The following is a 23,295-nucleotide window of genomic DNA, read 5'->3' on the forward strand; positions in this document are numbered from 1 at the left end:
TCTTATTTTCTGGTGCATGCTCTCCCTTTCTTTTACAGGGTTCACTCCGCAGAATAACTCTTAACAACCTCTTTGTAGAAATTGTGAATTATCACTTAAGAATTCTTTAGTGGCAATTAGCTTATTCAATTGCTTTTCGAATGCTGTTTTATACTGTTCATGACTAACCCGCTTAGCCATGTTTTCTGGCATAAGGGGACTGCTTTACTTAATGTGACAACAAGTCCCGGGCCCCAGGAGGTAATGAGAGCTGCCAGCACCTTCAAAGGTGCTATGAGTTTTCATGGGCACTTAATACGAACCACACAGTCACTTCAGCTAAGAGCGTGCTCCATTAGAAAATGTATACATTTACTATTAGCACACATAGTCACCTTGGTGTGAAGCAGAACGGCAACACCATTATTTGACAACACTGCTATATAAAGCATATGAAATTTAAATCAATGATATGCAAGCACCCCAAAAATATCTTGTGTCAATCTAATAGACCCTTACGCCACTCCAACTCTGCAGATTCCTACCTGCTAAGTTACTTCAATTTTGTAACATTATTAAATCACTTTATGTTTTCTCAATAAATGGGCGATTGTGCATGCTCTGACTATTTAAAAATGGATTTGTACTACCTGTACAACAAGATACCAGTTTAAAAAATAAAAGACTATGAAAAACTGTGCTACATCACCCATCCATTTCACATTTTGCAGGGTATTCATTCAATGAAGCAGAGATGCAAACCAGAGATTCATTTGAGCAGAGCATCAATATATAAGCATGACAAATGTTTCTTAACTTACTTGAGCATCATAAATTCTCTGCATGGCATTAAACAACTGGTTGACATAGTTGGATATTGCAGCAGCATCCTCTTCAAATACACCCAACAAAGATCTTGTCTACAGAAAAAGGCAACAGTGATAATTACACAAAAGTAAGCTCTCACATCAAAATAATCAAAGCATAATGTAATGGAAATATGTTAGAAGCACATATTCAAACAGACAATTTTGATGAAATTTGCCAAATGAAAAACAGGATTAAAAAGACACTAAAGCTTTGTTTACTAGAGCCCCAGAAGGGCATGGACTGTTTAGCGCATGTTTTAAAATGTAACACTTCAGGATTTCAAATTTAATGGGTGTTATAAATAGCACCAACTATAAATTATGCCCTCAAGTTGGAGCACAACATGCAGGCTTTTCTCCCTAAAAATGGCATGTCCCAGTGTTTTGTGTGTATTTATTTTTAAATGTGGATAAAAACGGAAATGGGGGTGCTTTTTGAGTCATTCTAAATACTGTCTGCCATGACTGCCAGACCAATAGCTGTGTGGATTGAAAGGTAAGGGGAATAAAAAAGAAAGGACTTTTAGTAAAGAGGCTTTAACAGAAGTAGATATGCCCATGGTTGGTACTGAAATGTGCATATTTTCTTATAAGTACATTGATTTATCTTCTGAGGGTGCTTACAGCATTAAAACCTAGTAGGCATTCAAGCATGAGTGCATATTTACCGGTTAAATAAATGTGGAAGTATACTAATGTCAGCTTCATTTTTCAACAAAACCCAAAATAAATATGGATAAATACAGATAAAGGTAACAAAAAATAAATATGGATAAATACAGACGGAAAAGTAAAAAAAAAAAAAATACCATAAAACCTGGAGCCCTAATTAAATTCCAACAGGATTGATCTTTGGAAATGTTTCAGGGAAAATATTTGAGTGGGTACTCTTTATCTAACACAGTAATTACAAGTTGCAATAATCATTTCACCATGTATAATTGCGATCCCTGCACAAGCAGGTGTTAGCCCAACAATAGTAAATTAGCTAATATCTTGTAAACATGACAGAAAACATCTGACAATGTCACAGAATCTTCCGAGTTCAGGCATTCAGGGCCTGATCACAAAGGTAAATGTATACTCTTGTGCAAGTTTACTACTTTTCAGTATCCACAAACTATATGTGGAGTCTTGTGACTCAGTACTCCGTATACTTGTGAGTGCAGAATTCTCTGCACACAGAGACTCCACAACTGGGACGGAGAAGAGCACATACATAAGTATAGGGAGCGTGGAGTCAAAACTGCTCGCATTTTGTGAATACCTTAAAGTAGTAAACTTACACAAATGTCTAACTTTGCCTTTGTGAATCAGGCCCTCACCTCAGTGTTTTCTAAAGTCACTGTACTGTGTCAACATACTGATTTTGCTCTGACTCGGTTAAACATTCGTCTCTTAGAAGGAAATTAACTGCTCGCACGTTTTTTTAAACCCATTAAAACGCTTGTTAAGCTGCCGTTTATGATAATGAAGCTGGGATGTCAATTATTTACAGAAACCTGCTGTAACTCAGTTTACAGGATGTCTGTCTTCCACTGAGGCCGAGGGGAAAGCTTGAAGTTGCTATGGTGTCTCATGAAATACAGAGTTGACCGCTCTCTCAAAAAATAGTTACCTTTCTACTATCCAAGCTTAAAAGTTACCTGAAGATCTGCCATCTTCGTCACCAGTTGCATTGCTACCCCATTTCCTTTCACAGGGCCGGCTCTAGGCTCATGGTGGCCATGGGCAAGGAGGGTAGGTAGGGGGCCCGGAAGAGGGGGTCCGGGCGGGGCGGAGCACGCAGGCCAGTAAAGAGGGGAGGGGGTCAGGGTGTTTAGAAGTGGAACAGAGCCGGAGGCCGCCAAATCCCTTCCAGGGGCCACCATGCAAATATGTATCCATCCTCAGAGGATTAATATATTAAGGATATATATTGGCGTGGTTGCCCCTGGGGTTTGGTGGCCCTGTGCAGGTGCACAGCTTGCACATGCCTAAAGCCGGCCCTGCCTTTCAAACGCTAGAGAAACAGAATTACCACCCTCCACAAAACCACCAAACATACTTTCCCTTGCTCATAAATGTAAGCTATCTAGCATGTTGCTACCTACCCCTCACATTCCTTTCTCCCTCGTTTTCTCTCTGAAGACGTGAAGTAATTCTTTTTAAAGGCGTATGCACCGAGGTGTAATTTCTTTTAGATTATTGTTCAAATTCACAATGAATATCAGGAGTACTGCAGTAAATCTGTGACAGTTGCAGTTTCCCAGTATTAGTGGTGGAATTCTATGTGAAGTCCAAGTTACCAACATGTGAAATGATTTTAAGCATACATATATTTGTATAAGTGTACATTTGACACAAAAGTGAACTGGATTTATGCTATCCTTGTCTGTGATGTCACCCAATCCTTACTCCCCCGCCAATTTTCGTTGCGTTACCTTAGATTTCCTCCCAAATTTAATAATAGTAAATCTCCAACCGTAACCATGATACGAATGTGCCTAGCAAGATGCGTAAATAACCACAAATTCAATCAGGGTCTTGTATAGCGTGAGTACTCACCCAAGAGGGCCTCAAGGAGGGGGGATGCTTGTCGAACTGGGTGGAAGATTATTCAAAGAGCCAGGTCCTTCCTGAATTGGTCAGTGATGCAGATTGAATGAGGTGGAGGAGCAGGGTGTTCCAGGTCTTGGCGGCGAGGTGGGAGAAATACCTTCCCCCGGTTCTGGTCTTGTGGATCCTAGGGATGGAGGCATGGGCGAGTTCGGAAGGTTGCAGTTGTTTGGTGGGGAGGTAGAATGTGAGGCGGTGGTTCAGGTATGCTGGTCCTTCGTCCTGTAGAGCTTTGTAGGGGTGAAAGTTTCTCATGCTGACTGGGAGCCAGTGGAGTTGTCGGGGTGCTGCGTGATGTGGCTGCATTGGGGGCTGTCGAGTACCAGTCTGGCTGCAGTGTTTTGCATGTACTGAGGTTTCTTGAGCTGTTTCTGGGGGGTGCTAGCGAGCCCGGCTGCAACATGGCCGACACTTTGTGAGGTTTTGCAGACTGGTCGGACAGTCCATCATAATCCGGCAGCTGCAGCAGACACAGGCAACTAAAATTGATGGAAAAGTGAGTTGCTCTCACCGAGGCATGCACTTGCTAGCCTGGGAGGCGAGACACATCTCTGGGCTGAGTGTCCCGGGTGAGATTCAAGCTGAGGCCAAGACGGCGGCCCGGTGAATTTTGGAACCTGGACTGCGGCTCCCCTCATGGCCTGCCTTACTGTATAGGCCTTGGTGCTGGAGAGCAGTGGCGTAGTGCGCCAGATCGTAGCTGCCGCTGTGGAGTGCTCCTGTGACGAACCAGAAAAACACGGGTGTATTGGCTGCACCGGTGAGTGAGGAGAGGCGTACGGGGCAGTGTTGCGGCCCTGTCGCCCTGTGGCAGCTGAGCGGACAGCTGCGAGCCCCTGAAGCGAGCCTGCGATGAGTTGTGTGGCTTCGAGGGAGGTGCTGCCCAGGCCACATGAGCGCCGGCAATCTCATACCGCGGAGAGGCTGGGCAGGCCGGCAGGTCTGCAGCGCCCATATAAGAACGGCCCGGTGGGAGGGGCAGAGGACCCCGCTGTAGACCACAGAAATTGGAACCCCCCAACATATCAGGTGAGGGGAGCAGCGGGGGGAACTGGATAGTGTGCACCGCACCCACCCTGTGAAAGCGGGTGCAGTGGGAACAGTTTGAAGCACTGCAGTGGGGGAGATCGTCCCCCCTGATTGGCAGCCTTAGAGGCCGGCAAATCAGCAGCGCAGCCTGGGCCTGTGGGCTGTATGGCAACAGCGTGATCCAGCCCAGAAAATTGGACGGCTCGGCGGGAAGACTGACCCCGGCGACCCTGAAAACTGGGGACATGTGAGAGGGACCTCTGGCCTATTGAAGTGCAGGTGGAGCAGCGAAGGGTGTGGCCTGGCCCGCTTACGTTATCCCCCTGAGGTCCTGTGTTGAGGACTCCACTGCAATGTCCTGTGTTGGGGACTATGTTGAGGGGATGCTGAGGTCTCTCTACAGAGAATCCCTGTCTGCGGTTTGCATACTGGAAAAAGCTCACAGGGCGCACTGCCTAAGGCCTCCGCCGGGAGCTCCTGCCAGGCCAATAATCGCTTACTTGCTTTATTACCGCTACAGGGACACTGAGTTGCGGTAAGCCAGAGACCAACAACAAATATTATTTCAAGGAAATGCTATATTGTTCTATCCGGAGTTTACTCTAGCAGTTCAGGTGGCGAGAAGAGAATTTGTACCGATTAAACGGATGCTCCAGAAACAGGACATTAAGAACTCCCTTCTCTATCCAGCAAAACTAGGCATCTTCTACGCAGGGAAAACCACATATTTCACGGATCCTAAATCAGCTGCCAAATTTGTACACAGCCTCACCCTGCCAAATTGTCACCATGCTCAGATAGTGGGGTGAGAGGAGAGGACTGCCTCAGTGAAAACGATTGAAGTAATGTGCATGGCTAATTCAGAGAACTCCTACTAGTGAACTGAGCTAATTGTGTCTTGCCTCCCTGCTATAAAAAGCAGCTTGGCTCACACTACTGGCTTTATTTGGACTATCCTTTAATGCACTGATCAGCTTTGTCTATTGGACCGGAAGCCGTGATTCTCCTAGCTTCTTCCTTATCCGGCCACCGAGCTTCCACCCCCTGGGAATAGCCGGGCCTCTACTGGTTCCCCCGCATGAATGATTCCGACACTGTTGGCCTTGAGGGACCGTGTTTGAGAGTGGGGTTGCATACCAGCCTAGTTGGGGGCTGTAGTGGGGGGTGGTGGTATTCGGGGAATCCGTGATCTTTACATGTTTTTTCCTCTTCTTTCTGTCTTTGCTCCCTTCCTTTCCTTTCCCTGCTGGTCGCCCCGTTTTACGCGCAATTGATTGGTATGCCTGCTGTGGGCATGCAAGACCTTTATGGGTGTTATGGGTGCTCCTGAGGTGAATGCGACCACACTGAAACCAATTACCTGGAATGTCCGGGGTCTGAATGACAGAAGGAAAGCGAGACTGGTAGCTGCATATCTGAACCAACAGGGAGCGGACATCTGCTTCCTGCAAGAATTGCACTTGACCAAGAGCAGCCATGCAAGTCTGCTTGCAGGGTGGATCGGGGAGAAATATATAGCATGCTTTTCTTATTATGCTAGAGCAGTGGCAATCCACATGAGAAATGGGCTGCTGTGGCGCACGTGTAAGGCCTTGTGCAACCTGCAATGGCGGTATGTAAGGCTTGTGGGCACATTAGGAGGTCACCCGTTCAGACTGTTATCGTTCTACGGCCCTGATGTAGATGACCCAGATTTTTGGGGGGAGACCTGGCTTGTGGCTGACACACTGGGACTGGGCGCAATCTATTGGGGAGGGGACTTTAACATTTTCTTAGACCAGGACAGGGGCAAATCGGGCAGCGCTCCGCGACCCCATCCCAGGGCTGCAGCACAGCTACAAACTACCAAGGAGGACTGCGAGCTGGTTGATGTGTAGGGCCATCGACAAGCTTACAGTGAGGAGGGCACTTGTGTTTCCTCGGTTGGCCCCACGAGGTCGAGGATTGATATATTCCATATAGGTACTATAATATAGGCCTCTGTAAACTCGTTACACTTCACCTATATTCTCTCCCTACATTACACTTGACATGGTTTACAGGGACTGACCTTTTACCTAGATATTACACTGCATTCAGAACACAGGTTTTCCCTAGTCCGAAATCTCATACATTATGAATGAGGGTTCTTGTAAGCACAGCAGGACTGCCATCTCCAGTATAAAATCTATGTACAAATTTTATGCCCGACGTCATCCAGCCCTCGTACTAACAGGTTGAGTGATGCGGCGTTCTGTCAGGGACAACTGACTGGGTACCTGGAACTAATGCCTGCACAAACACACCCCAAGGACATCTGGGAACCATTGCAGGTAGATCTCAAATCCCACCTACAGGTCTCTGACGAGACTCCCCTATCGGAATGAATGAATGCTGTATGAAAGATACAATTTGCTCGCACACTGATGGAATGGCGGTTAGTGGGCTTCTAATGTAAAATCTCGTTTGGAGGCCAGCATCCCTTACTCCCCCATCTCACTCGTTGTTCCCTTCTTCCATCCTCTTCTCTTCCCCTGCCTTGGCGCAGAGTCTGTTCAGGGGACGCAGGGATTAGATATCTGGCGCACAATACTTGATGTAACGGTATGATACAGGTGGTCAACCGAGTTGATCTGAATTGTTGACTTTATCTTGATGTGTACACCATTTATCGTAATGTGCTGCTGTTGCACCTGTACCCTCTATAATATTTAATCAATAAAAAGAAATAAAAATAGAAAAAAGCTTCTTGAGCTTTTCTGGGTGATGCCGGTGTAGAGTGTGTTGCCGTACTCGAGTCTGCTGGTGATGACAGCGTGGGTGACCGTCTTTCTGGATTCTGTGGGGATCCATCTGAACGTCTTCCGAAGCAGGCAGAGAATGTGGAAGCAGGCTAAGGAAACTGTGTTGATTTAGCGGTTCATAGTGAGCGATGAGTCCAGTATGATGCTGAGGTTGCGTGAGTGGTCCGTCGGGGTGGGGGGAGTTCCCAGAGAGGCAGGCCACCAGGAGTCATCCCAAGTTGAAGGGGTGGGTCCCAGGATGAGTACTATGGTCTTGTACAAGTTGAGTTTGAGCGGTAAACGTAATGGGGCAACCCAGTGTCCCTCAGAACCTGGGTGTACGTATTTAAGGTAAAATGTGGTTTTAAATTGCGACAGCCATGATTATTTGATTTTCTCTGAATACATTATTGAATTCTAATTTTGGTGTGTGTTATATCTGTGGTAAATAAATAATTAATTACCGGGTCTATTTTTGACTGGATACAATATAAACAGATAGCTCAATAAATAAGAGTCAAGATTCGAGGTAGCTGGAGTTTTACAGGCTTTAATCAGGCATAAAGGACAGGAACAGGACAGCCTGTACGGGAATGGGATGGCAGCTGCCGGGGGCAGGATCGGGACAACAACTAGCTTTAATAACAGTGTTCACTATAACCGATTCGTGATTTCAGAATGTGATCGGTAGCTTGAAATACTTGCTCTAGAGAACCTTGTTCTGGTGCTGTAAGAGAGAAAACTTTCTTGTGTTCTAGACGTGAATGTCGGTCGGAAAGTCTAGTTCTACCTACATACGCTATTCTGGAAGGATTCTCGTCGTCTACCTCTTCGGTAGGAGAGTCGTCTTCTTTCTCGCTTACTTGTGCTGCTTTGCGTTTCTCGTGTAACCTTATTATTTCCTTACGAATTTTCTTGTACATACTCTCTATACTACTGAGTGTCTTGTGTCTTCCCTCGGCTATATGATAACTCCATTTTGTCAGAACTCTCATTTCGGTCGGATCTTTAGTCGGATAATCTTGTTCCCTTATTAGACAATTAATTAGAAACTTTAAAAGCATGAGCTGGGTCTCAGCTTTCCTTTGAGACATGGCTTCGCCAATACTTTCTGGGTCTGTTCCTGTACAAATGAAACGATATATTCTGTCTAGATCTTCTTTCATATTCGGTAGGGTGTCCAAATACTCGGTCACCCGTCTTACGCGCAATGAATATATAACCATATTATCATCGCCTGGGACTGGATCATAACGGCATTCGGTAAGAGCTCGCTTGATATCTGCAACGGACTGATGTTTGGGCGTACGCTGTAACGCACGTTCATGTAACTCGACTAACGTTACACGTTTGTGTGGCGGCGGGGTACCAGGAGGACCTCCCCCCGCGGCCCCTAAACTGGAATCGTCGACTGATGCTCTTCGTGCTGGCAGAGTGACCGATGTAGCGGGTACTTGTACTGTAGGCTGGACCGGGGGTACCGTAACAGGTGCTGTAACAGGTGCCCCGGTGGCTGGAGGAACAGAAATTACATTATTTACAGGAGCTGGCGGAGCAGGATTTGCATATTCTGGGACTGTGTCGTCCAAATAGGACGAGAGAAAAATATCAGCTGCGGTCGGTTTGTGACGTAGCTTGGTCGGAACTAATGGTGGCGGGAAACTACTGGATGCCTCCGGGGCTGCTTTTGGCAATCCCTCGGCAAGAAGAGGGTACATACCCTTAATGAGGGCATTCCTCTGTCTGTCTGACTGTTCGGCTTTAACTTGTTCACCTATTTCGATTAATTCACTTTCTTGGGCTCTTTCTGTGGATTCTCTACTTAATTCTGACTTTCTGATTTCTTTTTCGGTTCTTTTATGAGATTCTTTGCGCCATAACTCGATAGCATCTTTCTGTGACTGTCTGGCTTTCTTTTTCCATAATGCTTCTTCTACTCGCATGATGCACTCGGCATCCCATGTGCCTGATACAGGCCATCGATATTTCTCTTCTAATTCCTTGGTGTACTCTACCCATAAGTCTAGATATAATATGGCACTTATGCCATGCTTTTGATACATAAAATGACCTGGACTGTCCCTAGGCGGGACAGGAACTGCTTCCTCAAGCAGACCTTTTCTAGTTCTTAACTGACGTAACTTTGAGAACAAAGGCATGACTTAGACTGGAATCTGGACACAATACAATACACAATGAACACAATAATAACTTGGAAACAGATCACTCATACCACGACATTGAAAACACATGAAATAACATTTAAAATAACAGTTCGGACAGAAACATTACCTGGAATACTTGAGAACAGAACACATGAATTTCTCGAGAACAGAACTTACTGGAACAGAAACTTACTAGAATGACTAGATGTACTGCTAAAACAGTACGAAACTTACCGGTCCCATAAAGAGACACGTCAGGACCCGCATCCACCTAGGTGGACACTTCGTGTTGGATCTGTGTACCCAAACCCACGGACCAGAGACAAATTAACTGACCCTGTCTAGATACTACCCCAGCAACGGTACTCACCGGGCAGCAAGAACGGAAGGCCTCGGACTGGACTGGACTGCTACGACGACGGACTACGAACTTCGGACTTCAGTTACGGGTGGGCCTCCGGATACCTCGGACCTTGAACTCTCGGCTTGGGCTCTGGTCGGGACTCGCCGCGTTCCTCCACCGCCTCGTCTGGACGCTGGACCGCAACCTCCGTCTCCTCCGTGGGCCTGAGGGATACTTGAAGCAGAAATATCTGCACGTGGCCGGTATGGTTCCGTCACGGCTGCAGAGGGTCAGGGGGCTTGCGTGGCTTCTCCGGCGCGTGGGGAAAGGGCAAGTCCCTATTCGGGCGCCATTATGTGGTAAATAAATAATTAATTACCGGGTCTATTTTTGACTGGATACAATATAAACAGATAGCTCAATAAATAAGAGTCAAGATTCGAGGTAGCTGGAGTTTTACAGGCTTTAATCAGGCATAAAGGACAGGAACAGGACAGCCTGTACGGGAATGGGATGGCAGCTGCCGGGGGCAGGATCGGGACAACAACTAGCTTTAATAACAGTGCATAACATATATATACTAAAACAAATTACATTGCATTCAGTACAGTAGGCGTAGCAGTGGGCGGGGTTCATAGCAGTCGCGAAAGATAAGGCATAAAGTGGGTGTAACAAGAGGCGTATACATAGACATGTGGTGTAAACGTAACAGAATATGTCATAAACGGGGCGGAAACATGGAGGGGGCTACCTGAGGAGCCGGGACCTTTAACCTAGTGGTGCGCGCAACCTGGCAATGACGTGTTACTAGGGAGAACTGGGGGCTATGACTTCTGCACTAGAAGAGGAGACTAAAGTCTGGAGTGTCAGAGCGACATGTACCTAAACACTATCTAGTATCTGATGTTTAGAGAACATGTTGATAGAATCCAAAAGTTATCAGGGCAAAGGCTAACAGTTTCTAAGACTGGTGCATGCATAATTCTACATGTAGTGCGTGTTGAGGAATATTCGATGACCATTAATACAGTATTTCTCTTACATGGAGACATAAAGGCTAGACTATGACTGAAACTATTGATGCGATTCAGTAGCTTAGGAATGCAGAGAAGGAGGGCTGGACTGATAACTAGAATCATAACATACTCTTGGCAGACTGGCAGGCAGAGCCAGGCCGAGCCGGGCACTGTGAGGCAGGAAGTAAGTGAAGGGTCAGGGATACAGGTGGGGGCTGTATCGCTCCTCGGAGAGGGTTCAGGAGACAGGAGCTGAATCTGGTGTCCGGGCCCTTTTGAGGCCTAGAAACGGGGACTTTATTCTGAATTAACGTGCACACTGTGAAACGTGGCAACATAGGTTTACAGAGGCCTAATACTCGTAGCTTTCACGAGAACTGGAAACTGGCATACTAGAGTTGGACACAACTGTAATTGCGTCTTTAATCAATCATAAGGGATACATATGCATATTAATCATGCACATATAACATAAGATGGGGGAACACGTAGGGACACAGAACATGGCAAAATTTACTTTTCCACATATCTTTAATTTTCCTTTGCAAATCATTCATATGTGTTCTAAGTAAGCTGTTGCGACTTGCCCTAAGTAATTGAAAACCCCGACAGAACCAATTTTTACCTTAAATAAACAAGTTGAGTTTAAGGCAGCAGTCTTTCATCCAGGTAGCAACGGCCTTCACTCCACTGTGGAAGTTGGTTCTCGCAGTTGTGGGTTCCTTGATGAGGAAGAAGATCAGCTGGGTGTCTTTGGAGTATGAGATGATGTGGAGTTTGTGGCTTCTGATGATGGGTGCGAGGTGGGCCATGTAGACGGTGAAAAGAGTGGGGCCCAAGGATGAACCCTGGGGCACTCCACAGCTGATCTCTGTCGATTCTGAGATGAACTGTGGTAGTCTGACTCGCTGGGTCCGGCCGGTGAGGAAGGAGTGGATCCAGTCCAGAGCCTTGTCGCAGATGCTGGTGTCGTGGAGTCTCATGATTAAGGTGTGGTGGAAGACGGTGTCGAATGCGGCCGAGTGGTCTAGTAGGATGGGAGCTGCGGTCTCGCCCTGGTCGTGGAGGGAGCGTATGTCATTGGTGGTGGCGAGGAGTGCGGTCTCCGTCCTTTGGTTGCTTCAGAAGCCGGATTGGGAGGTGTCCAGGACGTGGTTCATTTAGATGAACTCTCAGTTGGGCGTTGATGGCCTTCTCGTTGACCTTGGCTGGGAAGGAGACGAGGGAGATGGGTCTGACGTTCTTGAGGTCTGTTGGGTCTGAGGACGGCTTCTTCAAGAGGGGTTTGATCTCATCATGTTTCCAATCATCGGGAAAGGTGGAGGTTTTGATGGAGCAGTTGATGGTGCAGCAAAGCTGGAGGGCGATGGCGGCGGCTGCTCTATGGAAGATGTGGTACGGGCAACGATCCGTCAGGGCTCCTGAGTGGATGCTCTTCATGGTCTTGAGCGTGTCCTCTGTCGTGAGAGGGGTCCAGCAGAGCACATCTGTTGGGGTGTGGCTCGGTTGTATGCGATGGTGGCAGGTGTATTGGCCGGGTCTAGGGTGTCGAAGCGGTCCCAGATCTTCCTGACCTTGTGGTAGAAGAAGGTGCCAAGTTTGTTGCAGAGGCCTTGGGAAGGGGGGCGTCTGTGGTGTTGCTGTAGGGCCTGCCGAATTACTTGAAGATGGCAAAGAGTTCTCTGCTGTTGTGTGCGTTGGCGTTGATTCTATCTTGGAGGGCCGTTTTCTTTGTGGCATTCAGGAGGAAGTGGAAACTTGCAAGCATGTGAATGCTTACATAACTAGACAGGCATCCCTGCATAGGAATGCCCACAACACACCACTTGGAGTAAGTTTCCTCAAAGTACTATTATACCTAACTGGAGTTATATGTTATGTACCCAAATGTATTTACAATTGTAAAATGCATGTTTTTTTAATACAAGACCTTCTCTCACACTACTAAACCGAGCTATTCGAACATCTTAGTTCTAATTAAGTATGCCAATAGCTTAGGCACCGGGTCCTGAGTGTTCTGCTCTGTTCTCTCATGGAGAGTGAGGAGAGCAGGTGTCATGAAAAACAGGCTGTGTGAGACAAAGCGATTGCAGTGCACGGCAGAAGCCTTCTGTTTAGACCCTAAGCTGCAAGGTGAGGATGACACACTGTGCACCTCTGTGTTCCCACACCTCTCATAACTCTGCAGACCAGTAGGAGGAATCGGGACAAGATTCAAGTGTCCACAAATTCCATCAGATGTGTTGACCTCCAGGGGCAGCAGATTAGAATCCTCCTGTCCAGTGGGAGAAGAAGGACAATAATAGACGTGGCCCATGTATTGCTTCCTGGCACTGGCATGTCACAGGTGTAAAAAGCACGTTTAGTTTTTGACAATTGTGCCGTTACAGCAAGAAATAACAGGCAGCAGATTTTGGTTTCGGAAGCAGTATATAATAGAACCATTTATCTGTTTTATTGATTTTGAACATTTCAACTAGAAAGACTGTACAGAGCAACACACGAAGTACTTCAAAACAATGTCATATCTTTGTAGAGGGTGGTAGATAAGATATGTATAATTACATTACATGAGGTGCATAGACGAATATCTAGGGGAATATTCACAAGGAGTGCCAGTGAGATTATCAGGTGGGTGGCGAGTGCTTTTGAGGGTACACATCTATAAGGTATGTTGAACCAACTCTATCAAATGGCTTTTCACTGCAGTCTTAACCACAGGTACGGAAATAAGTGAGTGCATGTAGAAAAGGCACATATTCCAGGACAGGGTTGCTAGCAGGTCAAAGTAGTAGGTGAGAGGAAACATGGGGCAGTTTGAGTACTCCAAGTGGGTTAGGGTTACCAGAGTGTAGTCTGTGGGAGAAGGAATATTATTTAAGGCTTTCACAAGGGCATGGAAAGATATCCCATGACGAACCGAAAAAGACCGAAATGAGCAATTTAAACATGGCCACGTTTTAGGCTGACAGCCAGCATTAAATCAAGCATTCACTCACAAAGTTCAATGAAGTAGAAATCACCCTTTCAAAGAACACTGACTTAATCCAAATCTACTCTCCTTGCGGAAAGACCTGAAGAGCCAAATTACTTTCTCAATACGCATCTAAAAACCGAGTATTTCACATGATGTTCAGACCCCCCCCCCTATACCGCAATTGCTATTTCCTCCACTACTGCAATAAATATAAGCTAGAAATGAAGCACTCTACTGATGACTCTATTGATACAGCTAGATCTGTGCAATGCAAATAATGTTCATAGATAGAAAAACTACATACTGCAACATTTACAGTAACTTTGCAGGAGTGACAGTAAAAAACACATTTTAATTCAATGCCTTTATCTGGAGAAAAAAACCTGAAATTCTCAAACTGACATAAAACCCTTCCCCGCGTACAAAAAAACCACTAATAAGGTTCTGAATAGAAATAAAATGAGGGGGCTTTCAATAAATGTGCTACTTTTAAGAATAACATTATGATGGTGGTATTATAGGAGGGGAGGAAATTCCAGTCTCAGCATCTACGCACCACCACCCAACACCCCATAGGAATCATGATAATATTAAGTAAACATCTATTTGTGTATTTGCCGGGCACAAACATTGCTTGGTTGAGCCTTGTTGCCACCTCCTGACAACGCCAAGTCACACTCCGGTACTCAGAGTCTGATGACACCAGAAGGAGGCCACCAAAGTGCTCCGACTCATTGAGCACCCAGCATGCATGCCTTGGTCTACAGGGAAGATGTAAAGTCATTTGCGCTGGCAATCCAGCACTCTTTTTAATGATTAACTTTCCACTTAGCAGCATTCACAAGCAATTTCAACTACTCAGTTTTGTAGCCTTAACCTAGCAGGACGTTTTCTGCAAACGAGTAATGTGATTTTTATTTCCTGGTTCTTGGGGATTTCTGACTGATCTATATCGGCAAAGGATGACTTCTTACATTCCAATAGTTGAAAATGTGTTCCTCTACTGTCGGCAGTCCTGTAACAAGTATATCTGCAATAGAAGTACTCTGCATTCCTTTAGTTTTCCTACTACTGCTCCTTACCTAGGGAATAGAGCACTATTGAGAGGCTATCTCCTGTACTGCCCCTCCACTTGGAGGAAAGGTCGTTTGAGGTACAACACCTACAACAAAGTTATGTCTAGGCTTACACCGAAATACTGCTGAAAAGAAAACCAAAGCTGGCCATTAGTTTAAACCAGGATACTCCAGTGGGTAGATCAGGAGCTACTACCAGTGAGGAGGTCCCTAATGGATAGCCCAACTATATAAATGAAAAGCTTTTGTTTGATTAAATTAGGTACCTTTCCAAAATTAACAAGCATTGGCATAGCCAATAGGTCTCGCCTTTGGGACCTTATAAGTGTTTAGCCATGCAACAGTTGATGTTGTAGCACCAAGGATATTGTGCTGCATAACTAAATACTTATAAGGTCCCAAAAGCGAGACCTATTGTCTATGCCAATGCTGGTTTCCTTTGTGAATTAGCCCCTGCGTTTAGAGAAAGCTGAATGAAATACAAGCATCATTCCTCGGTGTTGGAAATTTACGGACTGATAAATATGCAACTGCGAAAACATTGACAAATACAAAAAAGTACTAAAAAACGAAATTTCTAGTGCCAAGATTAATCGGAAACACTATACAAAACTATTTTCCATAAAAAATAAAAGGCATGCCAGCAACATTTGCCGAACTGTAACGTAGAGCAAAATCTATGTATGGTACTAGCACAACTTTGAATTTGTAATATTTTGTCTGAGGCTTATAACTCAATTTGGTCTGTACATACCAATGTCAAAAAAAAAATATATATATATATAGCCAATGAATCACATTATTTATCCAGCATCTTTTAATTGTTTAAAGCACAATAAAAACGCTGAATACTATGCAAAATAAAATACTCCACTTCCATTGTTAAATACATCACATTGGGGCATGGATTTTAGCAGCGTGACATGGCGCCCAGGGATTTCAACACTAATTTAGCATGGGTGACTTTGCTTGGAAAGGATCTGTCAGGTCTGCAAAATCCATTGTCCTATTGGAATTGTAGATAAATTACGCTTGCTGTATGGTGAGTGGTACTGGAACGACTGCATGTGCACCAAATGTTATTTACTCTGTTGCAATGTAATGGGCCGTGCCGAAAATGACGTCCCGTAATTGCTGTTTTTCCCTACACGAAGACACTGCTTTGTAGACCGAGGTGTTTATTTTTCAGAGTCACGTACCCCAAAATAAACAGTGAGGAACATAACGAGCACACAATTAGAGGTTTTCCTCTGCCGCTTATTGGTTTCTCCACCCTTGCCAGAAAGGGGTCCCTGTGTTCAATATGTAGTGAGCTCCGGTCGACCAGCGATATTGTATTTTTCAAGGCTGCGGCTATAATTAGGAGGAAAGGAGCTCGCAGGAGTCGCGGGAAGACCCTGGAGGCGGAAGAATTGAAACTGGTGTAATCTGTCTGCATTGGTTTTCCTACCTTCCTCCCGAATACCATATAATCCAGCTGACATGTTCACAGCTGTATTGCTGAACTTTGTTGTTTACATAATGTGTCCCGTTTGGTCTACGCGGGTCATTACAGAAAGTACAGTTTGTGTCAAATAGTAGATGTTACGTGCCTCTGAACAGCTTAGGGCCAATTCCAAAGGCAAAAAAAGTATTTTCGCAAAAGTGCGATGTATGTCTTCTGCTTTTTCGGAGCATATACTATTTAAAACAAGCAACAACAAGGAAGCAAAGCAAACAGCCGGAGAAGAGAGAAAACGGCAGGAATCGAAGTAAAGAGGAGGATGCAAGGAGAGGTACAGAGGGAGTTAGCATAAAAGGAGACACGGCCGGCGGTACGAGGAGTACGAGGAGAAATGCGACACGGCGGGCAGGGGAGGGGGCGGAGCGGGGAGAGCGGCATGAGGGTGTGAAGCAGCAGGGGCCTGAGACGAGGCCGCCTTGCCTTTGATGTGGTAATGCGAGGCAAGCGGCTGGTGGCATTGTGCACGCGCTTTCACGTGCACTGGAAGAAATCGCCTGGGAATCGCCTGATCTCGGTAAGCTCTGTTTAAGCCACAATATATCGAGCTCCCGCTCAATGCGCATGCGCATTGAGATAGGTCGCTCGACCTAAAAAGGATGTACCTAATGAGAAAAATGTGTATTTTCTGAACTGATGTTTCCATAAACATATATTTAAGACTGATTTAAACGGTAATTCATGCTGCACTGTGGAGTCTTATTACTGAAGCTCCTTGTTATGTGGCAGGGGCCACTGCATATATCACTGCTATGACACGTAGAGGCATTTAAAATTGAAATTGATAATGTTTTTCTTGACATACTGCTGGGGACCTTGCCCGATGCACTGAGGTAGTCATGGATAGCAACACTGCTTGCAATGGCCACTAATGGAATCTTTTCTGAAGAGGCCACTAACGTAACCCTGATAATTTGTGTTAGTTTCTACAGATCATTTTTACTGAACATTGGTAGCTCTTATTGTAGAAAAGGTTGGAGATTCCTGGTTTAAACATTATAAACACTGTAAGGAAACGGTCCAATCAGCATTGGCAAAGTCAATATATCTCACCTGTGCAGGAACTATTGGCTTTGCCAATATGTATTAGCAATGTTGTCCACTAGATTGGCTGTTGTTCAGCATGTAGTTGAGCTTATATAGCGCACAGCTACCCACAGGGGGTTTCCCGGCGCTTGCTTAGGGAACCCGTCCTGATATTCCCCCGTGAGATAGCAGGGTATCCACAAGGTGAAAGTCAGGCATCCCGCCGCGAGGGGCCGTTGTGGAGATTAAGCAAGCTATTGCCCAGAGTCGCAGAGTGTGAACCCGTGAGTCGAGGAGGCACCGGGGCGAGAATTATCGAGTCAGTGGAATTTTTAGCCCAAGACCCGCCGAGGCGGGGAATTGAACCCTGGTCCAGGACTGATCTCAGCTTCCGGGTCTGCTGCCTCTAACCCCTGAGCCACACTTCTCCACACAGCATGGCTAAAAGTAAGTAAGGCAAAGGAGAATGATGTGAGTGGCATAAAGTGGAGTGTTATGGAGTGGTGTGGAGTGGCGTAAAGAAGAGTTGAGTGGTGTGGAGAAGAGAGAGTGTCATAGAATATCATACAGTGTTGTGGAGTGTCGTGGAGGGAGTAGAGTGTTGTAGAGTGCAGTGGCATAGAGTTGAGTGGAGCACAGTAACAGAGTTCAGTATAGTTGCGTAGAGTAGAGTGGCATAGAGTGGAGCGGCATAGAGTGTCGTGGGGTGATGCAGAGTGGAGTGGCATAGAGGGTGTTGGGTAGAGTGTTGTAGAGTTGAGTGGTATACAGCAGAGTAGATTGTCAGAGAGGAGTAGCACAGAGTGGGGTGGAGTGTAGTAGTGTGTCATAGAATGAAAAGGAGTAAAGTGGCAGGGTGTGGCATAGAGGGAGTTGCGTAGAGTGGAGTAGTGGCGTAGAATTGCATAGAGTAGAGTGCTGTAGAGTGAAGTGGCAAACAGTGAAGTGCAGGGTCAGTAGAGCAGAGTTTAATGGAGTAGAGCATCATAGAGTGGAGTATCGTGTCGTGGAGTGCAGGGTCAGTAGAGCAGAGTTTAATGGAGTAGAGCATCATAGAGTGGAGTATCGTGTCATCGAGTGGAGAGTTGTAGAGGGGAGTGGAGAGTTGTAGAGGGGAGTAGAGTGGCCTAGAGTGAAATGGAGTAAAGTACAGTGGTGCAGAATAGATTGGTGTAGAGTGCACTGGTTTTGAGTAAAGTGGTGTAGAGTGTATTGGAGCAGAGTAGTTTAGAGTACAGTAGCATAGAGTAGAGCAGTGCAGAGTAGACTGCAGTGGATTAGCGTGTGGTAGAGTACAGTAGCGTAGAGTGGAGTAGCATGGCAGAGTGAAGTGGCATAAAGTGGAGTGGTGCAGCGTAGCGTGCAAAGGTGTAGAGTAAAGTGGGGTACAGTGTGGTGGTGTAGATTGCAGTAGCATAGATGCAGGGTCGTAGAGTGGTGCAGAGAGCAGTGACAGAGTACAATGGATCAGAGTAGAATGGAGTGGCGTATAGTGCAGTGACTTGGAGCTCAATGGTGTAAAGTGGTGCAGCGTGCAGTGTTGTATAGTAGAATGTTGTAGAATATAGTGGCATAAATGTAAAGTGCAGTGGTGCAAAGTAGTTGGCATAGGTGCAGTGGCGTAGGGTGCATTGGTTTTGAGTTAAGTGGTGTAGAATGAATTGCCATACAGTGCAGTTACGTAAAGTGCAGTGGCATAGAGTGGAGTGGCGCAGAGTGGCTTTGAGTGCAGTGGCATAGAGTGCAGTAGACTGTTTCAGAGTAGAAGGTAGTGAAGTGCTGCAGGGAAGAGTGCAGTTTCATAGAGTAGTGGCGCAGAGCAGATTGGCATCGAGTAGAGTGGTGCAGCGTTTATTGCAGTGGCATGGAGTGGTGTAAAGTGGAGTAGAGTGGCATAAAGTGCAGTTGCATAGAAAGCAATGGCAAAGAGTAGATTGTTTCAGAGTAGAGTGAAGTGGAGTAAAGTGGAGCGGTGCAGAGTGGAGTGGTATAGAGAAGTGGTGTAGAGGGCAGTGTTGCAGAGTGGAGTAGTGTAGAGTGCAGTGGCAAGATTGCAGGGGTGCATAGTAGAGTGGGGTATAGTGAACCTGCATACAGTAGAGAGGCACAGAGTGAATGGGCGTAGAGTTCAATGTCAGAGTGAAGTGGTGCACAGTAGATTAGAGTGGCGTAGAGTGCATTGGTGTAGAATGCAGAACAGTGACTTAGAGTGGTGCAAAGTAGAGTGAAGTGGCATAGAGTAAAGTGGTGCAGAGTAGAATGGCGCAAAGCAGAGTGCCAAAGAGATTAGTGGCAGAGAGTGCAGTGCTGCAGAGTGTCATAGACTGTAGTGGTATAGAATAGAGTGGCGTAGAGTGCATTGGCATGCAGAGTAAAGTGGCGTAGAGTGCATTGGTGTAGAATGTAGAACAGTGACTTAGAGTGGTGCAAAGTAGAGTGAAGTGGCATAGAGTAAAGTGGTGCAGAGTAGAATGGCGCAAAGCAGAGTGCCATAGAGTTTAGTGGCAGAGAGTGCAGTGCTGCAGAGTATCATAGACTGTAGTGGTATAGAGTAGAGTGGCGTAGAGTGCATTGGCGTGCAGAGTAAAGTGATGTAGAGTGCAATGGTGTAGAGTGGCACAGAGTGCAGTGGCGTTGAGTATAGTGGCGTATAGTGCAGTAGTACAGAGTACATTGGCATAGAGTGCAGTGGTGTTGAGTGTATTGGATTTGAGTAAAGTGGTGTAGAATACAATGGCGTAGAGTGCAGTGGCATGGTGGGGAGTGGCGTGGCGCAGAGTGCAATTAAGTGGCAGAGCAGATTGTTTCAGAGTAGAGTAAAGTGGTATAGAGTGCATAGTAGAGTAAAGTGATATAGTGTAGAGTGATGTAGATTGCAATGGCTTAGAGTGGGTTGGCATGGAGTTCAGTGGTGTAGAGTTCAGTGGAGTAAAATTCAGTGGCATAGACTGGCGAAGAGTTCAGTGGCATAGAGCGGCATAAAGTAGAGTGGCAGACAGTGTAGTGTTCAATAGTATACTGTCAGAGTGCAGTGGTGTATAGTAGAGTGAAGTGCATTGGCATAAAGGGCAGTGGTGCAGAGTAGAGTGGCATAGAATGCAGGGGCATGGAGTAGAGTGGCATACAGAGCAGTGGCGTAGAGTGGCATAGAGTACAGTGGTGCGGAGTTGAACAGAGTGGGTAGAGTGCAGTGGCATAAAGTATAGAAGCATAGAGTGATTTGGTCAGAGTAGGCTGGCATAGAGTGCATTCATTTTGAGTAAAGTGGTGTACAGTGCATTGGAGTAGAGTTTAGTGACATAGGGTGCAGTGTTGCAGAGTAGGGTGGCATAGAGTGGAGTGGAGTTGTGTAGAGTGCAGTGGTGATGAGTGCCGTAGTGCATAGTAGAGTAGTGTGGGGTAGAGTGCACTGGCATAGAGTAGAGTGGAGTGGTGTTGAGTAGAGAGGCGTAGAGTGGAGTGATGCCAAGAAGAGTGCAGTGAAGCAGTGTGGAGTGGGGTGGGGTAGGGTGGAGTGGTGCAGGCTAGAAAGGACTGGGGTAACATGGAGTATGCATGGTGTGGTAATGTACTGCCTTTGCAGACAACACATCTTCAATTGAAATGACCACTACATTTGCACTAAAATGCAGTTTTACTGATAAAAGCATACAAAGCACAAAAGATAATGTGTGGAAATGCCATCACCCATTGTATTAATTTGATCGTCATCAGAGTTTATTTACAGACATTTCAATTTTGATGGGTGCTAGAGAAAAAAAACATCTGTTCAGCCGGTCTCAAGCAGCCCCCACCAGCCATTGGCAACACACTATCCGACATAGCAGATATCGACAAGGGACTTCCACAAGGATCCAAAATGTCACTTACCCTCTTCAATCTATACATGGAACTACACATTGAAATCCTCAAACACTTAGAAATCTTGTCCCACATGTATGCAGATGATATGCAACTGTACATCAAACTCTCCTCTCAAAAGGATATCCGGAGACTGGATGACACACCGAGGAAAACACAGGGCTGGCTGGCACAGAACCATCTAAAACTAAATCTGCTGAAAATCGAATTCATTCTTTCTCCCCACCCCTTAGGTCCCAACAACCTCAACTATGATCTTATAACCTCAACTTGCTACACTGGACCCCAACCATCTACGACTCTGTAAAATCATTAAGCCTCATACTAGACTCTAATCTAAACATGCAAGCTCATATATAAGCTTCAACCAGATGTGCTAACCTACATCTGGACCTACTAGGAAAGTTAAACCCTTCATAACTCTTGAGACCCCAAAACGGCAGTTGAATCTCTAGTGCTCTCAAGGCTGGACTATGGGTTTGCCACACTCATAGGTCTTCCTACAGCCAGCCTAGACACAATGAAAGTGACAATAAATGCAGCAGCAAGACTTGTAACAGGCACACAACATTATGATCGCATTTACCCCTCACTCAGAGCCCTCATCTGGCTCCTAGTCGAGGCTAGAATCCAACTGAAGGTTGCATGCATAAAACACAAAGTTCTACACAATTCTGGTCCTAAATACATGGCGAATAGGATCAAACTATGTGGAGGTGGAAGGGATTCTAGAAGCGCAAATTCCTGCATACCTGAACCAGTCAGATTCTAAAATTGAAATCAGTCAAGATGGTTGAGTTGGGGCATTTAAATGTATGAGCCCCTAGTCGATAAGAACTGGTTCTGCCATTACAGGCTTTCAACCCTCAATTTAAGGTAAGGGCGTTAATCTTTATTGCCGTCGGAGACCATGTTTCCAGGGGAGATATTTCAAAGGCAGGAACTGGTCATAAATCATCCTCTTCCACTGAACAGGACAGGCTATCGAGACCCAAACGGCTTGAACTGACAATTGAAGTCACCCCCCCCCCCCAAATTACTCTTGCGTCTGGTGACTGGAGGGATATGTGTGCATTCAGTTGATCTACAACCATTGTTTCCCCGATTCCTTCCAGCCAGTCTACACTACACATTGTATATTAGTTTGTTTTCACCCTGTGGGGCCTTAAGGCAAATACACATTAAATCGGGGACTCAACCATGATTTCTTTTATTGTGCCCCTCAGCCCTCAGTGTGGTCCTAACCCAAATCGTGAGGCCCCCAGGGCGGCCCTTGCCCGCAACTACCAGATTCCCCTGTGAAAGGGAAACAAGGCATGGCGGCAAATACTGATATCATTCTACAACTCACTTCACGATCTTACGCTAACTACCAAAACAAACACTGATTCATTACAATCTCAGATGACAGGCTTTTGAAATGACGTTAAAGCACTGACTAATCACCTTGAAAAAGCAGAATCGAGAATAAATAAAACTGAAGACTGTGAACCTCAACAAGCAAAGAGAACCTCCATTTTCAGTAGAAACTAAGGAAAAAACTCACAGAATTAGAAGAAAGAAACAGGCATGGAAATCTTAGAATACTTGGTCTACCAGAAAACTGGGAAGCAAATGTTGTGCCTCTTTCCTGCAATCTTGGATTCCACATGGTCTTGGCATCATTTTCAATAAGGATTTTGAAACTGAATGTGCACAAAGGGGACACTCATCAAACTTTGAACCATCACACACCAAGACCATAGATCTTTCGTCCACTCATCCACCAGCACTTGGAGGCAGTTTTTAACTGCAGCGAAAAATCTAAGTGATTAACTGGAATGGAGCTGAAATTGTAATTTCTCAGAATTACGCCAAAGCTACCATTGTGAGGCGAAAGGGTTTTGTAGCATTAAGACCATCCCTAAAGACAAGACACATAACTTTTTTGCTTTTCAAGGCCATCACAATTGAGGATTCTTTACAATAGGAACAAGCATTGGCATAGCCAATAGGTCTCGCTTTTGGGATCCTATAAGTATTTAGTTATGCAGCATAATATCCTTGGTGCAACAACATCAACTGTTACATGACTAAACACTTATAAGGTCCCA

General features: G+C 45.6%; 1 protein-coding gene across 2 annotated transcripts in view; it reads right to left on the reverse strand.

Annotated features, from left to right (window-relative positions):
- APPL1 (adaptor protein, phosphotyrosine interacting with PH domain and leucine zipper 1) overlaps window positions 1-23,295 on the reverse strand; it is a 240,172-nt gene that overhangs the window by 179,604 nt on the left and 37,273 nt on the right. For both annotated transcript variants that reach the window (XM_078661572.1, XM_078661573.1), the window contains exon 2: window positions 801-899. In XM_078661572.1, the coding sequence (XP_078517698.1) occupies window positions 801-899 (99 nt within the window). The remainder of the gene's footprint in view (window positions 1-800; window positions 900-23,295) is intronic.

Source organism: Lissotriton helveticus, chromosome 9, assembly GCF_964261635.1.
Source record: "Lissotriton helveticus chromosome 9, aLisHel1.1, whole genome shotgun sequence".
Lineage (NCBI taxonomy): Eukaryota > Metazoa > Chordata > Amphibia > Caudata > Salamandridae > Lissotriton > Lissotriton helveticus.